Below are 20,403 nucleotides of genomic sequence, written 5' to 3' on the forward strand. Positions count from 1 at the left end.
CTGTCATTTCTTTGAGTAGTCTTCAGGAATAGTTCTCCAGGCTTCCTGAAGGACATTCAAAGCTCTTATTTGGATGTTGATAGCCTTTTGTTCTGTTCTCTGTCAACAGGATCCCACATTGCTTCAATAATGTTTAGCTCCAATCCATGACCAATTGTGAGCCACTCAGCATTTTCCATGTCTGCTTTTTTAATGCCATTTTTGTTGTTTGAAGTCTGTCAGCACTTGGAGGCATTTCACTGGCTTGAGGTTCTAAGCAGTTATCTGCCTTGCCTCAGGGCAAACAGCACCTCTAGGAAAGAATTATATGTTTTTGTCTCAGGCTGTTTATAATAAAGTGCCTAAAGACACAATCGGGTCCTTTGCCAAGTTGTCTGTTATGTGTAGACCCAACACCGATTCATCCCTTGACTCAGGGGCCTTTTTAATGTTTGAATGACTCATAGGTCATTCTTAATTAGCGTTGCAAACAAAAAACATTCTTCTGATAATGGTCACAAACAAGGACTGAACTGAAAGTGAGTGAAAAAGTAGCCAATTCTAAAGAAAAACTTTGATAGACCGCCAGAAAGCCTGGAGAACTATCACTCAAAACCACTCATAAAAAAGTTCTGGCTCCTTGGAAATAAAAACTAAGGAAATGAGGGATGACTCAAGGCTTTTCTCAACATTTTCTTAAGGTATTACACTTTTGAATAATATTGCCGCTTTGGGTAGTGACAAAAGAGCTCATTTTTTTCAGGTTTTTATACATTTAATCTGGTGTGTAACGTCATGCTTTTATGATTTGTCATATTTTTGGATTTGAAGATCTTAATCTGCAAAGCTTCTGCCAGTTACAGCGGCTTGAATGAGCCATGTTCCCTCTTAAATACAGCAAAATGGCAATAAAAAAGTAGCAAAACTTTAATGAGACATTGTTTATAGTTCAAGCATCCCAAAATAATGACATGGTACAGTAGCCACTTCCTGCTGTTCAGCAGGCTCCTCGGTTTACTTTCTGGAAGGGTGATCTCAGTCGTATAGAAGCAATCAAAGCAAATGTGGTGAACAAATTATTCTCAATCTGGTAAAGTTTTCATAGATCATTTGAGCTAAATACATTCACACTGGATGCTGTGACACGCTGTGTCTGGTTAATGTTTGGCTTTGTGATATCTGCTAAGAGGACATAAAAACCAACAAGCCAGGTAGATGGTGTCATAATCCTTTTTGAACATTTATAACAGGGCATTTAAAGCTAAAGGAAGGAGACGTAAAAGGGAGACTTTAAGTGCTACAACGGTATTTAGATTTCCTTCTCTCTCTCTCTTTTAACCTTGTTTCACTTGTACCCATTTAGCATTAGCCCCAAATGTATTTATGTATAGAGAATACAACAGATATACAGATTACATAACAGCAGACTATTGAACCAATATGGAAGAATAATTAAGTAGTGTCCTCTTATCTTAATATTTACAAATGGAAAGAATGCAAAATGCTGATCAAGTTTTCTTTGTAGCATTTATTGATGGGAGGGGATTTCCACGATATCTGGTAACCTTTGCCCAAACGGGATACTACTAAAGATCTCACGCCCTCATCCAGGTGGCTCTTCCACAGATCCGGACTTTGTCCTTCTCTCTGATGAGGAAGTCTAAGCCGTACATCGACAAAGTGTGGGTTTCAAACATGAGCAGAGTTTGACTGGAAGCAAAAACAACGCATAAGGAACTAACAACAAAAGGTAAGAATTGGTGACAATATCAGCAGTACACTGAATATGTCTTTATTGTTTGTCTGAACGATGTACGGCGAAGGCCTGCTGAAAGGTTGGACTTAGTTCTTCTCTTTATTCACGGCTATCAACATAATTTAAAAACATGCTTTTCAAAATAAAAATTTAAAGAATAAGGGAAAACTTGAATAATTATGTAAATGAATTCGTGGTGTGGTTTTGAATCCAAACTTTTAAAGGTTTAATGATTTTGGTTTCCACTGACTGTCATTACGCCACTTTTAAACCAACTACACATTGTTATGTGTAGGCTGTGTGCAGACAGGAATAGGACCCAAGGTGCAGACTCCAGAGCCAGATGTCAACTCAAATATAACATAACTGGAAAAAATCAAAATAAACTTACACCGGAGGACTGACAGAACACACAGCTAGGTAAACGGTAGATCACGACACAGACACAGAGAAACACAGGGCTTAAATACACAGAGGGAGCACTCAGGGAATGGGTAACAGGAGGAAAACAAAGCTGGGGCAAATAAGGCCTAACGAGACAAGGGGAAGCAAAACCAGACACATTAACATCAGACATGGACTTTCAAAGTAAAACAGGAAACATAACACAGACTCACAGGCAGGCACTATAACAAAGGGAACAGAGATGTGGGACCAGGGCAGACACAGACACTGACTGGACACGGGGATATAGCAACTAAGGATACACAGAGACGCGAACTAGACAAGGGGATACAGCTGACAGGGGAGACAGAGCAACTAGAGAAGACAGAGACATAAACCATAAGACAGAACTCAAAGAAACCAAAGACTAGAAATAATAATATAATAAACTCAAAAACCCTGGGTCAACGACCCAGGCATCCTAACACACATCATATGTCAGTCAGGATTTGAACCTCATGTATTCTTCATATGTCATTAATCAAGATCTGATTTAAGTGTTCCCTTAATTATTTTGATGTGTAGATAGATAGATAGATGTTAGATGTACAGTGCACGTTGTTTTATTTGTATCATATTTGTGTGTTGTGTTCAGTGTGTTTGGTCATGTGTCACTGCAGGTGTGCAGTTGTGATGTAACCGACCACATTTCTGTGTTACCACCAGATTGTTTTCTTGATCCGTTTATAATTCTCTGCGTTTTAATTTAATTTTCATTCCTCTAATTAGCTCAGACTTAACACAATAAACCTGTAAAAGTGGAAGATTTATGGGTTGATTTCAGATACAGGTGGGTGAGTCCACTCATGTATGACGTGTGTATGATTCATGTGATGTTCCAGGTGAGTCCAGTCAGTATGTTCAGGAATAACAGCCCCTTTGGCTGTGATACCAGCAGCTATGCAGACTCACTCCAGTCCAAGTATGTATTCTGGCAATTTTTTATCTGGGCAACAATCAATTGGCTGATTGCTTTATTCATTTATTTTATTCAAAGGTTCAAAGGTTTATATTTGGGTTTTTGTTTTTCTGTGACAGTGGTTATTCCACGATGGATGAAGCGCCATCACGGCTCTCAAATATGTCGAGGCCAAGTGCAAAATCAATTTACTGTAAGTAAACATTGCTGTTAAACGTACTAATAGGTTTTAATTTCATATATATATAACTCTGATTTATCTTATTGGATATTTATTTCTTTTATGACCTTATGCAACTGATCATTTGACTATGTCATTGCTGCCTTTCCATCCTAAATATTTCAATTGTCAATTGTCAATTATTATTATTAATATTATTATTATTATTATTATTATTATTATTATTATTATTATTATTATTATTATTATTATTATTATGCTTCCACCTTTAATTGTATTTGTGAAAAGAAGAACAAAGAACATAAAGACCTGCTTTGTGTTTCAGCAGTGCAGAGGCAGGAGTATGCAGCATCAATAAACAAGATGATGGGCAACTTTCAGTGCAGGGTGGAGGTGGAGTATTAAGAACATTTTCTATTATACATCCAAATGTACCTGTATCTGGATAGTGTCAAACTTCTGTTTTAATCCTTCTGTGCCGCAGCACCTGTTCACCTGTGACCTGGACGGGAAGGACCTGAAAAACATCACAGACTGTGTGGACCGTTTGAACCTGCTGGAGGAGATGGGTCATGTGTGGGGTCAGACCATGCAATTGGAGGTGCAAGGCACCAAAATGATGCTCACAGATATTGAAAACAAGGTAACAACCACAGCGCAGCTTACAAAAAGTCTATTTAAACTGGAATGAGTTAATTGGATGAGTTATCATTAAATTTGTGCCAATTTGCATAAATGTCTGATATCAAAAGTATAGTAAAATGCAGACCCGCTGTCATGTGTCATACAGGCGGGTTGAAAGTTCTGGGCAGAGCTAATAACATGGAGAGGCAACCACGTGTATGTCAGTAAGAGGAAAATGCACATTTGCCAGTAGCATTTCATCTTAAAACCCTTTAAAACCTTATTTATTTATTAGGATTTATTTATTTATTAGGACACACTAACCAATAGGGTAAAAACATACCTGGATAAGAAACTCACTGCGGATCATTATCGGTCATCGCCTGCCTAGAGCCCAAACATCAACATTATTGAAACAGTGTAGGATTATTTTGACAGAGAACAGAACAAAAGGCAGAAACTTCCAAAGAAGAGCTTTGAATGTGACTCATGAAGAACTATTCCTGAAGACTACTTAAAAAAAACCCCAAAGGAAAACAAAGAGAATTCAGACTGTGTTGAAGAATAAATGTGGTCATGGGAAATATTTATTTTCAAGTTCATTAGAATCATGCAGACTTTGTTTTTGGCTTTTGTACTCTATAGCCATTTATTTTTTTTAAACATTTTAATACATTCATTTAAATATTTTCAGTTTCTCTAGCAAAACATAAAAACATGGAGCTGTGACTCCAGAGGTTTTCACAGTACTGTTTAATGATGTTCAAGCTTTTCTCCTGCAATGATAGAAGCTATAAAAACATGTGAATCAACAACCCAACATCCTCTGTGATGACTTTGTACTTGTTATTGTGCTTTTTCAGGACGAGCTGGAGTCGATGCCTCTCAGTGACATCCAGGAGTTCACCGCTGTGCTGAACGCCGGGGTGTTTAACTCTCTGCTCACAGTGTCAGTCCAGGCCAGGAAAAAACGCAACCACACTGTCTTCATGTTCCAGTGTGATGATGTCAGGGTGAGGGCAAACCGGCCGAGATGGCTGCCATCATGACTCATATCAAGCGAAAGCAAAGGGCAAGTGATTTTCTAATTTTTTCTTTGTTTTTTTACAGGCCGACTATGTTGAAAAACATCTCTCACTAGCACTGGCACGCCAGGGACAGAATTCAGGCATCAAGTACTGTAAAATTTCTGTGTCCATACACTTTAATCTTTATTAAAGTTTTCTTTGTGAAACTGTATCTCACCTTTTTTTTAAAAAAAATCAGAAATGAAGGAGTGAAACCTGCAGTAATCCCTAAACCCAGCGAGCCAGAGCCTGCGGCTGAACCAGCGTGGCAGTGGAGTGAGCCTGACTATGGTAAGGTTGTGACAGCACACATGGTGGTACTGATGCACTGTTATTGGTGTGATGATGGCGTATTCATCCTCTTTTTCATCTGTTTGTGGTTGTGTGTATAGAAGACCATTTGCACGATCCTGAAATGTTACTGCCTGAAGATGAGGAGGATGATGAGGAGCCCTTCATGCATAAAGACGTACCTCGTTCATACACGGAGCTGGACAGGAATGTGGTGAGTTTTCTTTAGGAGAAGTATATTTTGCTTCTTCTTTGCATGCTTAAATCAGAAAGCATCTTTAATAACATCTGATAAGGGAAGAATAAATGAATAAATCCCTCTTTTCTCAGTGGCTTTTTTCTTTCTTGCAGGATATGTTGAATCATATTTTAAGGGACATCGAAATCTTCATGGGACAATTAGCTGCAGCAGAAGCTAAAAATGCAAAGAAGAAGAAGACGAAGAAGAAGAAGAAAAAGGGGAAAGGTCAAAATTAAAAGCACACTTGAAAAAAAAATCCCATATTGTGTGAAATTCACAGCTTCCAGCAGCGCCTGGTTTAACTCAATTCAGTTTAATTCAATTAAGTGTTATTTATGTAGCACCAAATCACAGCAACAGTTGCCTCAACGTGCTTCATATTGTAAGGTAAAGACCCCATAAAAATACAGAGAAAACAGAGAAAACCCCAACAATCAGAGGACCCTCTATGAGTAAGCACTATGGCGACAGTGGGAAGGAAAAGCTCCCTTTTAACAGGAAGAAACCTCCAGCCTAGATAACTAAGGGAGGATTCAAGGTCACCTGATCCAACCCTAACTATATACTTTATCAAAAAGGAAGGACCTCTATTTTTTCTTTTAATTTAGTATTAAAAACAGAATTTTAGATGTTAGTTTAGTTTAGCTGTGAGTTTCAGCTTTGGTCTATATTCATTACATAACTGTAGATTGCTGTGGGCTGGCTAAAATGACAGAGACTATAATCTGTATTTAAACAAATGTATTGCCTTTACTTTAAGCTCTATATTTATATAAAAATACATTTTATTCTAATAAATATTAGCAGCTGTGATGTCTGCATGTTTATTTAATTATTTATCTTTATTGTTTGTTTTTTATTTTTCAGTCATGGACAGCATGCCCTCTCAAGAAGAATTTGAAGAATGCCTCCATAAAATTAAATTCGGCTTAAACCTGCTGGTTTGTTTCCCCTTTTCCGTTAACACAATATCATCATGCTGTGGGTCTGTGTGTTGTTCCTGTGTAACATACAGCATGTGCGACATCTTTCTTTGACAGGGGGAGCTCAATGGAAAGATCAACAATCCCAGTGCTCCTGAATTTGTCCGCTCCTTTTTTGTCTCGTTAAAATTCGTAAGTGACTATTAAAAACATTTTTGGCATCATCTTTAGAATTTCCCAGCACTGTTTCCACCTTCACACATACGCCCACCCACGCGATCGCAAATATAACAGAAAACATAAATGGATTAAATTAATGATAGTCTAGAGTGGGCAGTGAGGAAGAAATCTGAGGAAAGGTAGCAAGGACATTTTAAAAATCACGCATAACAGAGCTGCTTAAAAGCAGGACTAAAACAAAATTGGTTTTAAAAGTCATTTCTTCAAAGCCGACTCTGCTCACACAGGTCATTTCAAAACCGAAGCACCCTGACTGTGAAACGTAGTTAAAAAGATGTTTTTTCACAGGACTGCACCCCATGATTCATTAGCTTGTAGAACCACTTTTAGCACTAATTGTTTTGTGACTTTATCAGTCTCTCACATCACTGTGATGAAATTCTGGCCCACACTTTTTTACAGGGTTGTGTCAGTTAATTGAGTGTTGTGGGCATTTTATTTATGCGCAGCTCTCTTAAGGTCGCCCCACAGCATTTCAGTTGGGTTAGTTTGGAGGTTGCAACACATCCATTCTTTTCTTTTACAGCTGTTCTGTTAGAAATATGCTGCTCTGCTTAGGCTCATGGTCCTACTTATAACCAATTTAATGAAAGCTTGAAGTGTTACACAGAGGGCCTCATGTTTGACTTCAAAATACTTTGCAGTTCATGGTTGCTTCAGTGACTGGTTTCCAGGTCCTGTGGCTGCAAACGAGCCCAGATCATCACCACTCCATCGCTGTGCTTGACAGTTGTTATGAGGTGTTCATGCTGATATTCTTCGTTTGGCTTTTGTAAAAGTGCTGTCATATAAAGAACTGTTAATGAGTGTTTAAACACTGGGAATTAACTTAACTGGGGATTTGATTCTCATTTGCTCACTGGCTGGACTTTAAACTGCACAGACACCTCCTGTTGTCATCTCAGCAAGCCTTCCACCTGCTCAGGGTGGGCTGTGCACACCACTGTTCCACTGGACTTATATTCGTTATTAATTGTTAATGCCCTCATCAGGTGGTGTCACACTGTCCTGAGGTTCTGCCGCCCAGCATTATTGCGCCGTTGCTGACGCCTCAGTGTATCCGTCTCATGAGTGAAGAGGCGTCCACGGAGGAGGACGAGCTGTGGCAGTCTCTGGGAGATGCCTGGAACATTCCCAGGTGTAACAAGACATCTCTTATACTTTGACTTCTTTTTGTTTACAGCTGAGAAAGTGTTCTGTTAAATGTCAGCAGGGCAATCAAACATGTACTCTTACTGTTATCAGTACCCAGTGGCCAGAAGATGATGAGGACATTCCAACCTACACCCCGCAGTTCTTCGATGGCTGGCAGCCCCCTGAAGTCACTGCAGAACCTCCCCCCACTCCACCTCTGACCAGACAGAGGAGTGCACCCAAATCTGTGGCCAGACCAAAGAGCCCACAACCTGGACCCAGTAAACCAGTAACCAGGCAGGAGGATCGGCAACCTGCGCCCAGTCAGGTAAACGAAGCATTCAAGTATCTTCTAGTTACTTAAATAAAAAGCACAGAAGTTCACATCAATGCTATTTTCTTCTTCCACACAGACGTATGCCAGTTGGAAACCTACACGGTACGCATGAACACACAAAGGAGTCAATGATTCAGTGCAAAGTGAGTGTTTTTGATTTTGACTTTTTCCCAGCTCAGTGGAGCCAAAACTGCGAGAAGTGCGTGTGAAGTCTGACTTCATTTCAAGAAACCAAAGAGAGCTCACCGTGAGAAAAGGAGAAACAGTTCAGGTATCAGCAAAGTGACTCATCCGATTTTTCTGTCCCTACTCGCATTTGTTTTGTTAACTGCCTCCATATTTGCTTTATTTGTGCCTACAGCTGCTGGACAAGTCCAAGCAGTGGTGGAAAGTGAGGAATGACAGAGGGGAGGAAGGCTTTGTCCCCAGTAATATCCTGAGCGATAATGATCACCAACCTGATGAAGAGGTTACCACTCAGTGATCCCATTCCTGTTTCATTCCACACTCCAGGAAACTGGGAATTTACTATAAATACAAGAAACATTACTTGTAATGAGTCACTGCTGAGTGTTTTTGCCCTTCTAATTTGATGTTTACTTCTGTAAAACAAAGCAGAAAGCCCAACAAAGACAGGAAGTAAAACTTTCAACTGTGTAAAAGAGACCAGGAATCACAAAATAAAACAGGAACGGACATGAGCAAAAACCAATAATCATATAGTTTAAACTATATAGCAAGCTGTATGTGCATTTTTATTTTCAGACTTAATTAAAGTAATACTACTTTACACTTAAACTAATAATACATTATTGTTCCATTTTCAAAGGAAATTGTGGCCTCACCTGTCCTAACAAAGAGGTCCAAGCCTGCCGAAGTGAAAGCCTGGCTCGAAGACAAGGGCTTCAGTAAAATGTGAGTACAACCAGAATTCTTCACTCCCTAATGTAATGAATTGGCTGTGCAGGTGGCCTTGGTGCTAGTTTCTGGCATTTACTATCCAGTGTCTGCATAAAAAGAAACATGAAGGTCAGAAAGATCAGCTGAAATATCAGGGAGGAGGGACAAATGTGGACAAACAGTTAAAGAGTAAAAATGGTCTCAGATGTGGATGATCAACCTGCTGTGACATCTGCAATCATCTCTGTTCTCCTTCATATTAATATTAGTGTTATCAATTATCAAAATTATCGCAATTTTCATACATTTCAGCTTTATTTATTCATTTTTTCAGTCTGTTAAGTATAAATATTAAAAACAACCTTAGCTGAACAACAAAACATGACATATTAATGTATTCTTTATTAACCCTGTAGAAATTGCTTAGTCCTCTGCATTTAACCCATTCTACCAGTAAGCAGTGGGCAGCTACCAATCCAGCACACAGGGAGCAGTGTGTAGAGACGGTACCTTACTCAAGCCCCAAAACTATTCATGGCAGCGGTGGGATTCAAAGACACTGGAGCCTTAATCCAGCACCTTAGACCGCTCAGCCACGCTACCGATTGCACTGTGTTATTATGTATTTAATCCAAAAAGCAGAAGCACCGTGTGAAAATCTGAGTTCTCCTTTACCCTCTTAATCTCTATGGAAGCAGTAAGTACTGATCATCAGCGAGTGTGAGCAACTCTATAAAAGCTGAAGTCTTGGCAGTTAGCATTGCCAAGACATAAGAAATGTCATTTTCAAATAATTTGAAGTCTTTCACTCTACAGTGAGAAAGATTTTTCGCAAATGAAAAACATTCAAGATTTTCCAATCTTCCCTGGAGTAGACTTTTCAACCCGAGGTCAGACCATGCAATGCAGAGGAACTGCAAAAAATCCAAGACTCACACTTTTCAGACTCTACAGGCCTCAGCATGTTAAATGTAAAAGTTCCTGACAGCATAAAGACTGAACAACTATGGCTTGTTTGGAAGGATTGCCAGGAAAAAGCCTCTTCTCTCTAAAAAGAACGTGGCTGCATGGTTTGTGTTTGCCAAGCCTAAGCTACACTAAGAACAAACTACAAGACTTCTGTAACAATGACCTTTTGACAGATGAGATCAAAATGTTTGGCCACATTTGGGAAAGCCAAACACAGCATATCAGCACAAAAAAAAAACACCTCATACCACCCGACAGCACGTTGATGGAGGGGTGATGATTTAGGTTTTGTTGGCAGCCACAGGCCCTGAGTATGATGCAGTCATTGAACTGACACAAAATCCTCTGAGTACCACAGTATTTGTAGAGTCTAATGTGAGGCCATCTACCATGTTTGGCTAAAAGTGAGTGATGCAACAATGATCCCAAGCACAGCGGTAAATTTACAACAGAATCACTGAAAGTGAAAAAATACAGGCGTTGATCCAAAGTCCAGACCTGCAACTGACTGAAATGCTGTGGTGGTACTTTAAGAGAGTTGTGCATGGACAAATGTCTACAACTTAACAGAAGAGTGGGCCAAAAGTTCTCCATAATTACACGAGAAACTGTTAAAGTCATACAGAAAATGATCACTTCATGTTTTTGTTGCTAAAAACGGCTCTGCAAGATAGTGAATCATGGGAGGTACTTAGCTTGGCTATATAAATCTGCAGGTATATAAAGACACAGCTGTGTGTACTGCTGCACACTAAGCAGGTTTTCCAAAGTGTGAGAAACACAGATCCATGTTATTTATCTCCTGCAGCACTGTACGCTGTCTCGGTGTGGTGAGCGGCACTACGCTTCTGGGCATGACCAGAGAGGAGCTGAAGGTGATGTGTCCCGAGGAAGGAGGCCGAGTCTTCTTCCAGTTAAACGCAGTCAGGTCGCAGCTAGCCGTAAGTGACAAAGCACTGCTTCACTCGCTTCTCCCATCCATGTGGAGTTTCTATAGAAGCATGCTGCATGTAGCACAGACAACTCTGCTCTGTCTTTTGTGAACACTTTAGGCTTCCAGTTAAGTGAGACCAGTGACGGGACATCAAAGGGGACAGAAGAGGACCAAAACTGGTCACCGATGATCAGACTGAAAACTTTGAGCTTTGAGTTTACAGTGCATACTTACGTCTCGTTTGAAATATCTATCTCTCTCTCTCTCTCTCTATATATATATATATATATATATATATATATATATATATATATATATATATATATATATATATATATATACACACACACACACACACACACACACACACACACACACACACACACACACACACACACACACACACACACAGATAGTCGTGTTGTCGTCTTGTGTAATATAAGATCAGTAATCGCTTGAATTCTGTAATAAAAAGTTGGAGTCTAATTTGTCACAGCATAACCTGTAAATAAAAGTGTGACACAACCTGGGTGAATTAACATGCTTTATTTTGTTGTCGAGTCATTACACGTGAACCTCAGAGGCATCTGAATCTGTAAAACTCTGGCAGTCCATCTCAAGCAATAAGGCTACAGATTACAGATTAATGGAAATAAAATCAGGCAGAATTTAAAAAAATGATAAAAATGATCATAATAATCATAATGTCTACACAGTTACATGGCTGTAAAAACAAAGAAAAAACCTCAGCTGAAAACAAACACACACTGAGTATCAGAATACTTAGAGCACTATGAGGTTAGTAATGTAATGATGCCGAACATGTTAACTGTTAACGCCATGTTTGAATATATGCTGTGTTTCTGTGTTGGCTCCCACTCAGTGTTACTCGACTTCACGTATTTTATCTCTGACCCTCATGTGCTACTATTTACTGAGCTCAATCTCCTTTATATATTGAAATATTGGTATTAATACAACAATACCAGAAACGTGAGCTTCTGAAGTAAAAGGAGTTGTTGCTTTTTCTTTTTTCCTGATGGTTGGCTTCAATATATTAATTATATGAGTAATATATTAATTTGAACTATGCAAACTATAATGGGACTTTTATGTAGTTTTCAGTATGTCAGCAGTTGATTGCTGTGAGTTGCAGTCTTGAATACTGCTGCTGGGCTCCAAAAAGACATGATTTGTGAGGTAGGGTGGACTATATGTTGGACATAATTAGCATAATAAACAGTAAACAACAAGGTGTAAAAGTGAACAGATAGAAACCGAACAGGTGGAAAAGTTTTGGGTTGGTTCAGATGACAAATGCCGTAGCAGCATGAGCAACTGTAATCAAAAAACTCCCATAATCACAGTGCAAAATGTTACAGAGTAGTCAAAACTGAATATTAAACGAGCGAGTAAAAGGCTAACGTCAGTGTAGATGTAAAATCCATCAGTGTTTTGGTTCAAATGAAAAAGTGCAAGGGCCAAAGTGTTCACAGACACTGCTGGAGGTGACGTTTGGCTTTAGAGTAAAAAGTACCAACTTTGACACTTTATCTGTTACATTTGCATTGAAATACTGAGAGTTCACAGGAATAAAAACAGGTGAAGAATAATGACTAATGCAGTAATAAAGAGGCAGAGCAGACACTCTGTGTCCACTTAGATTCAAAAAGCAATAAACAGACAAATTGAAGTGTCAAACCTTCACATCAATTAGATAAAATTACCCATCTTTGTATTGCCTTTGAAAAATACACTCTTTACAGAAACTCCCACAGTGACATTTCCACGGAGCTCCACTTGTGTAGCTACGATTTATAGCTGAAAAATGACAGATTCTCAGTTTTTATCCTAAACACCTCTAAAGCAAACACTTTCCTACCCTAATACTTTACAGCTGGTTATTCAAATAAAGCCCGATACTTTCTGACTCGTTCTCTTCTAGTCTTGGCATCAAGTCTTACTCGACTGGGGTTTAACAAGTATGCTAGCAGTTTGATGGGAGGTCCAGTGGCAGGCAGTGTGATGTTATAATACAAAAATCCCGAGGTGGGTGATACCAGCTTTGACCAGGTTTGGGGCAAGTAAAAAAAAAAAAATGCTACAAGTACCATGCAAATGTCTTAACCATGTCCCAGCATGGTTTGTGAATTTGTACATGGTGAACAGAACAGAGTACAAACCTGCTTGCTACATTACAAAACAGATTCTGGATTGAAAGCTGGTCAGCAGCCCTGAATTAGTTTAGATGTTTTACATTAAAGCTTGCTGTAAACATCAGTCTCATTCTCTCCTTCCATCCATTAATCATGCAGACATGCAAATAAAAAAAAAAATCATTTACATACTCACAGAACCGGTAATAGATCCTCCTAAAGGCCAAAGTAAAAGCTACTTTACACTGATCATGCAGCTAGGTGGTTTCAGCTAATCGGTGTGAAGCGCGTATATGCTCAGTGTTTATCGACTGAGGGAAAATAAGCAGGCGAGAAAGAGAGCATGCACTGCTCAAAGCTAAAAATGAAAAGGCACTGTGAAACCTTGGCTGGGTGCATATGTACAGTGCATTGCATGCAAAGGGGAAAAACCTCTGTGACTGTCTAAGTAAAAGGAATGAGAATGATTGGGGCCCCTAAGACATACAGAGGGGGGTTTGTGGTCACAGTGAGGTCAAAGTGAGAACTCATCCACATTTTTGTGCTGTGATTAAAATCTACAGTGTCTCTCTTTCAGCACACAAACATCTCATCATTTTTGACGAGGTCGCTTCGTACGCTGCTTAAAGAGTCCCATTCGCTTCAAGGAATGTTTGCATCAGCCTGCTTCTCTCCTCTCGACTGTGGAGTTTTTTTCTTTCTGTGCTGACTGAATCATGGAAGAACGATTCTAGAAAGTGCAATTTAGCAAGTATATGATTAAAAACCACGCCAAGCAAGACACACACAGCTATGATTTAGTGGTGCAGCATTCAGTAGATTAAACAAGAGGCCCGTCAAAGTTTGTTGTGCAGGTAAGTCCAACCTCCACCAACAATCAAAGCGTGTTATTCCTGCAAAAATACATCAGTAATTTTTTATTTGTGTGTAATCAAATGAAAGAACAGAATGACTAAGTATAGAAGAGGCTAAGCAAAACAGGAGAGGTTTAAATGTGCTGGTTGTCAGTGTAAATACTGCAGCTACTACTATGAAAGCAAGTTACTAATTAATAGAAAACACCACAGGGACCATCTGATGGACAGGACACGACAGGAATACACCACACGTTTCCCTGCTGTTCAATCTCAGAAAACCCTGATGGCAGGCCCTGCAAACCTTCATGGAACTGACTCAGACTGCAAACAATGGACATTTGGGGAAACTTTAAATAAAATAACACATGGCAATATTAAAGTAAGTGGAGCCTAAGTGTTCTGGCAGAACTATATTCTTGGCTTTTTCATAGCTGTGCAGCTGACATACTTGTACAATTGTTGTGGTGGTGTTTATGCTGCTCTCACAGCACATGTCTTCAGTGTCATGCTGGGTGGGCCACGGGTTTGGGGATTTTACATTTTGTCAGATTTCAACGCCGTCCCGGGAAAGAGCCCATGGTGAGAGAGTCCTCCTCGTCGATAGCGTCCAGCTCGTCCGTGCGCACAGCGTGAGTGATGAGCTGAAGCTCCTCGGTGAGCGTCTCGCTTCGGTACGCCACGCGGATGTCCGGGACATTGGTGCGGCGGATGTCGTTGCTCTCAGGACCCTCCTTAGCGTAATTTGGACCCAACCAGTAGCTTTTGGCCTGGAATGAGAGGAAAATACATAGTTGACACTGATGTTCAGTGTATGTGTGTGATGGCGCTTCGCCATCTTGTGGTGGCTCTGTGTGTGTGCGTTTTGCTCTGTTGCAGGGTTTCCTCAGTCGAGCTCAGCTACTGTACCTCCACTTGCCTGTAGGCCATCGTGCCTGCACCCTACCTCGCTCTGAATGTTTTAATTTATTCTTAATTCTTTACATTTTTCTTTAGATTTGTTTCAAGATTTATTAATTACTGTCAAGTTGGTCTGTGTGGGACCATCATTATTTTTTGGCATTTTTGCCTTTATTGGATAGTGGAGACAGACAGGAAAGTGGGGAGGAGAGAGGAGAGGACACACAGAAGGTCAGACTCAAGTTCACTCCTGCCCTGTGGCATGTGATCACCTGCTTACCCACTGAGCCAAAGTGGCGCCCACAATGATTTTAATTTTTTGAAGTCTTGCACCACATTATATAAAAATGTTACATAATTTAATGCTGAGCAATAAATTAAAGAGATTTTTAAAGTGTTTCCACAACAAAAAACTTGTAAATGATACTACTTATGCTCAAACTACAATATTTTAATGACTTGCAATGGATTGTGTGGATATGTGCAGTGCATACATATACATGTGATCCCTGCTACACAAATACATGAAGAGAGCTTTAAATTAGTTTACCTTGTGTGAAAATCCACTCATGAGGACACTGTTTCTTGCCAGCTCACACATGTCACATGAACTTAGTTTCCACACTTGAGTGGCAATGCTGTACTCCTCCATCAGAGGTTCCTGGGTCCAAACAAGCAAACATGGAGATTTCTACAATTTGCTTCTATAACCTTTCACACTGTGTGCTTTAAGTGAGGCCATGTGTGGATTCATACCAACCTTGGTAAAGTGGAACTGGAGAGGATCATCGGTGGACAGGGAGACCATAAGGCCTCTGGACAGATACTCTGGCAGTGGGTTGCGGTGGTAACTGAGGAACAGGCTGTTGTTGCTCAGTGGTGACATGGCAATGCCGACTTGAGCAAGGTAATAAAGATACTGCAGCACTGGAGCCTGAGGTCAGACAAAGGTGAAAAGCAACAGAGACAAATCAGCAAATACAGCTAAAAGCTACAGTGGATTGGCACATTTGTTTTGATTATTCTTGCAGAAACAAAAAAAACAAAAAGCACACCACCCACACAGTCACACTAAACTAAAAAACAGCCTCTCATTTTTCAATTTATAGCATATGGGGTTAGATCTGTAACTTCTTTGAAAAATTAACTCATTTCATTTCAAAGCAAAATTATACAAAAAACCCCAAAACAACTATGTCAGTGTTCAAAATCCTATGGCCATAGCTGTAAGTGTCTCAGTAAGGTCCTGGGCCATCAGGACATCTTCAATTCACTTTCACTGTACAAATCTCCAAATTTTCACCATCCACTATATATAGCACCCCTATGATGATGGTGATGATGAAGGTGGTGGTGTATCAGGTCAGATGATTTATCTTCTATTTCAGCTGCTATGATGGCAATTATAGCAAATGTGGGGGGGAAAAAAGCCACTTTTTAACCACTAATGGTTAAAAAACATAATATAATATAGACCAATATAACAAAAACAACACACCAAGCTAAGAACCCCTGGTGCCCTGTTAATGTTTTTTTAACCCGTCAGAAGTGTTGATGCAATGTCAGCATTACAAATCCAAAGTTCGTAAACTACTTTGTTGTTTTTTGATGATAAAGTGAAAAAAAATCCACAGCAGTCTTTCAGAAACAATCCCCAGTGTGGTGTCCTGACCTTTCTGAGCAGCAGACCATGAGAGATGTTCTCTGACAGCATGAAACCCGACACCAGGTGGTGGATCGGCCCCGCTTCCCCACAGTGAGGTCGCAGCACAAACGTATGGAAACCTCGCCGTCTGAATCAAATTAAAAAAGCAAAGATTTATGTATTTGTCATTTATGATTTTGTTTGATTTGATGTTAAATTAAGTTAAAAAAAAGAAAAAAAAAGAATCAATATATCCATATACCTTCGCAGGTGGTTGAGAACACTCATGTTGGCATAGGTGTAGTAGAGGTAGTAAGAGTAGGGTGGGTTGTCTTCTTCTGTCCAGTTTGCTGGAAGCGGACTGTCGAGATTAAAAATGTGGTGCTCAGGTTTGGACTCATCGTCCACGCTGTCAAAGCCCACCACCTATTAAGCCACGAAAGCGGACAACAACATAATCATTTAGTGTCTTTAAGTACGGATCCTGATGCGGAGAATTCCTCATGAAGGGACACTCACATGCTCCAAGAGGAGATGCAGCTCAGGATGACTACGGGGGTTGATTGTGACTTCAAACAGAGGCATGAAGATGTTCTCCAGCATCTCCTGGAAATTAGCCAGCTGCTTCTTTGTGTGGTACACGTCACTAGAAAGGTGGGGATTGGACAGTAAGTTGTGTCAGGCTGTAATCTTTAACTCAGCTTTGTTTTCTTTCTGCTTTTTTGCTTTTTAAAGATTTAACAGTCCAAGCACAGTACAGGTCCTTACTTAAATCCTAATCCTAATATCCTGATCTAAATGCTAATGAAACTTCCTCGTGTCCTTGGTGTATTTTTTGTAATCTGCTGCGTACTCTCAATCATTTAATGATGAACTGTTGGAGGAACACTTACAACAAACGGGGCACCTGGACAAGCCAGCGCACATTATCAGAATACACGCTGTGCTTGACAGCCCACTGAGCCAACTTGTCCCATTCATCTCTAGAGCGGCCGTAGATGGACAGACGGAGCTCAGAGTTCTGGTACTTGCTCTCTTCCAGGTCAAACATCACCTCCTGGACAGATAAAGCCAAAAGAAGTGGGTGCGAATATTTTCAAGGATTATTTAAATAAGACACATACAGTACCGTACAAGTATCACTTCACACCTTAATTATATGTGCAAAATATTTCCCTTCGATGTAGTTGTCTGTCTTGATGAAGATCTCTCTGAGGATGGATTCTCCGATGGGGTTGTATTTGGCGTTGAACTTGTCAAACCGATGAAATGTGTTACGGTCCTGATGAGTAAAAAACAAAAAGATTTAATATTATATCAAATATAATTTTTCTACCACATGTATCACACAGTGTGTCTTAACACACACACACACACATATATATATATATAAATATAGATGTTACTCTCTCTCACCGCGTGCATGTCAAGCGTGTCTACACTCAAATCGAAAGCAGTCAGGTTCATGCTCTCAAAAACCTCCTTGAGGGTCTGACCACGCCCACGCTCAATGTGAACGATCTCCTCGGGATATTTCTTCATGGCTCTCTTAATGAATCTCAGCAGGTGCTTCTGGTTCATGCAGGATGAGGCGTGTATGTGTGTGTCCACCTGGAGTCAGGTCAGAGCAGGTTTAATGTTCGAGCTTCACCAAAAACAGTTATTTATGCAGCAGGATTAGCTCTCGATGAAATTGTTTAAGCATTCTTTTAATGTAGGTATCTATATTTAACTGTCACTTGTTGACTCTTGCCTTTCTGATGTTGTAGAAGTCTCTATGAGGAACTTTCTTCTGAGCTGCCAGCTCCTTCATCTCGTTCAGAAGGATGTGCATTTGAAATTTAGAGCTTAGGTACTGCAGGCGACGGTAGCAGAAAGACTTCCTACAGAGGAGACAGGGACGTGTTATATTTAGACTGTGCACTGAGCCATAAAACAACTCAGACTTCAACTCATATTGTTAAAAGAAAAACTCACACTGGCCCATTGATAATAAGAGCCATCATCACATTCATGTCTGCAATATACTCTTTAAGGTCAGGATACGGCAGGTCAAGTTCTCCACTTCTGAAAAGCAGAGTGATTATAATGTTATACTTAATACAGACAGAGTTGCTTAAAAATAACACGTCATTATGAAGGTGCAAACAGATCATACTTGTCCATATTGGTTTTCTTAGTGTAGACATGGACTACCCCGTCTACCATCTTGCAACCATATCCTGTGTCTGGTGGCATGTTATTGGGGTCCTGATTGTCGTAAGGGTGTGTTTCAGAAACTGGTGGATGGACCGGGGCATCTGGAAAAAACAAAAAACAAAACGGGAAATGGATATCAATCTTTTTTTTTCATGCTACAGCAAACACATAGGTATAAAATATATATGCTACAGAAACTATACTTTTTAATGCCAATAATAATGCTCAGATGTAAGAAGCATTTTTGTTACACAATTCACCTGGTGTGTTTCTGTTTTCACTCGGTCTAGTTTTTACCAAAAAAAAGTTCAGTTGCAATTATTTAAAAATCTCGTAAATCTGCATTTTATTGAACAACATAACAGAGACAACATATTAAATGTTTAAACTATGACAATGTATCATTTTAACAAATAATGTGTTCAGTTTGGATTTCAAGGATGCAATACATCTCAAAAAAGTTGGAATGGGCCATGTTTCATGTGTAGCATCGCTGTGTAGCATTAACAGACTTTTGGGTCCCGTTTTTCTCTGACAAAAGATTCAAGCTGCTCAACACTCCTGTGTCTGCTTTGTTGTATTTTAATTAAACGCTGTTACAACTGGTGAAAGGTCTGCACTGCAGACAGACGAGATCAGCACCCAGACTCTTCTAATATGAAGCCATGCTGTTGGATTAGATGCACTATATGGTTTAGTATTGGCATGCTGAAATATGCGAGGCCTTTCCTGAAAAAGACATCAATTGGATGGGATTGTATGTTGCTCTAAAACCTGTGTGTGTGTGTGTGTGTGTGTGTCATCTTCACATGTGGTTTGTTCTTTGCACGAAAGAGCTTTAACCTGCATTTGTGGATTGCACAGTGAACTCTGTTTACAGACAATGATTTCTGGATGTGTTTTTGAGCCCATTCAGTAATTTTCCACGACAGCATCATGCCTTTTTTTGCCTGAAGATTATTCCATTATTCTACGATTGTTGTTTTTTGTTTTAACTTCTATTAATCTGCAAAAAAACCACTAAACCACAAGTCTGCTTATCTGCCTCTCTCGGACTCTCTTTTTTGAGTTGTCTGCCATCAAATTCAAAATGAGCTAATGTTTTTCATGAAATAGCAAATGTCTGTTTTCTGTGTTCTATTGTGAATAAAATATGGGTTTATGGGATGTGAAAATCATTGCTTTTATTCTCATTTTCAGCATCCCACCATTCTGGGAACTGAGGGCTGTGGCAATGTCCATCAAACCAGAGAAAAAATACAGAAAAAAATCTTCAGGAAATTCAATCACTTCTCTAATCTATAATTAGTATATAATTACTGTTTGACGTCTGTCAGTCTTTTTGAAGGCTGAATGAGCCAATTAGCTTTTGTACCTGTGAAACCTCTGATTTTCCACAAAATCTGAAATGTCATTGTAGTACAGGAAATATAACCATATCTTGGTAGTTTGTAAAGCTACTATTATGAAAGAACTATTATTTACAGTGTAAAGTGGAAATAACTGTGACAAGGGAACTTGTGATTATTTATTTTGCTGACATTATTGTTCTGCCAATTATTTTCTTCATTATTTGACTGTTTGCCAGAAAATCTCAAGGAACAAGTCAAAAGTAGCTGCTTTTTGTCTATTTATGAAGTCAAGTCCAGCTGGTTCAAGTATGTTTTCTGGCTCCGTCTTTCTAATGAAACCTTTGCTTTTTTCTGCCTA

The 20,403-nt window shown here is 39.6% G+C and overlaps 2 protein-coding genes across 6 annotated transcripts in view; one reads left to right on the forward strand and one right to left on the reverse strand.

The window, feature by feature from the left end:
- Positions 1-1,602: 1,602 nt before the first annotated feature.
- Positions 1,603-11,189, forward strand: eps8l3a (EPS8 signaling adaptor L3a). 2 transcript variants are annotated; one of them, XM_076884008.1, is made up of 20 exons: positions 1,603-1,729; positions 3,022-3,101; positions 3,218-3,291; positions 3,605-3,672; positions 3,764-3,922; positions 4,767-4,916; positions 5,014-5,078; positions 5,170-5,261; positions 5,363-5,475; positions 5,613-5,727; positions 6,370-6,443; positions 6,543-6,617; positions 7,658-7,803; positions 7,911-8,127; positions 8,213-8,238; positions 8,311-8,407; positions 8,498-8,605; positions 8,966-9,051; positions 10,814-10,946; positions 11,058-11,189. In XM_076884008.1, exons 2-20 carry the CDS (start codon positions 3,037-3,039, stop codon positions 11,067-11,069), a joined length of 1,875 nt encoding a protein of 624 aa, XP_076740123.1. In that variant the 5' UTR covers positions 1,603-1,729; positions 3,022-3,036; the 3' UTR covers positions 11,070-11,189. The 2 variants fall into 2 exon arrangements, with proteins under 2 accessions (XP_076740123.1, XP_004544871.3); XM_004544814.3 differs by having other exon boundaries at positions 3,608-3,672.
- A 277-nt stretch (positions 11,190-11,466) lies between these two features.
- The window catches only part of LOC101478284 (AMP deaminase 2), a 34,110-nt gene continuing 25,173 nt past the window's right edge, over positions 11,467-20,403 (reverse strand). For all 4 annotated transcript variants that reach the window (XM_004544812.5, XM_004544810.4, XM_076884009.1 and 1 more), the window contains 12 exons: positions 18,653-18,794; positions 18,472-18,561; positions 18,248-18,377; positions 17,911-18,105; positions 17,645-17,776; positions 17,388-17,551; positions 17,014-17,140; positions 16,757-16,920; positions 16,522-16,642; positions 15,610-15,783; positions 15,400-15,510; positions 11,467-14,719 (listed from right to left, as the gene is read on the reverse strand). In XM_004544812.5, coding sequence (XP_004544869.2) covers positions 14,504-14,719; positions 15,400-15,510; positions 15,610-15,783; positions 16,522-16,642; positions 16,757-16,920; positions 17,014-17,140; positions 17,388-17,551; positions 17,645-17,776; positions 17,911-18,105; positions 18,248-18,377; positions 18,472-18,561; positions 18,653-18,794 — 1,766 coding nt within the window. In that variant the 3' untranslated portion in view covers positions 11,467-14,503. The remainder of the gene's footprint in view (positions 14,720-15,399; positions 15,511-15,609; positions 15,784-16,521; positions 16,643-16,756; positions 16,921-17,013; positions 17,141-17,387; positions 17,552-17,644; positions 17,777-17,910; positions 18,106-18,247; positions 18,378-18,471; positions 18,562-18,652; positions 18,795-20,403) is intronic.

Source organism: Maylandia zebra, linkage group LG5 (genome assembly GCF_041146795.1).
Source record: "Maylandia zebra isolate NMK-2024a linkage group LG5, Mzebra_GT3a, whole genome shotgun sequence".
NCBI classification, from domain to species: Eukaryota; Metazoa; Chordata; class Actinopteri; order Cichliformes; family Cichlidae; genus Maylandia; species Maylandia zebra.

Bases quoted from the DNA above. Each gene is read 5' to 3' on its own strand.
- eps8l3a (XM_076884008.1), top strand. From the start codon at position 3,037: ATGTTCAGGAATAACAGCCCCTTTGGCTGTGATACCAGCAGCTATGCA. The intron at 3,923-4,766 runs GTAACAACCACA...GTGCTTTTTCAG, and splicing joins TCACAGATATTGAAAACAAG to GACGAGCTGGAGTCGATGCC. The intron at 7,804-7,910 runs GTGTAACAAGAC...TACTGTTATCAG, and splicing joins GATGCCTGGAACATTCCCAG to TACCCAGTGGCCAGAAGATG.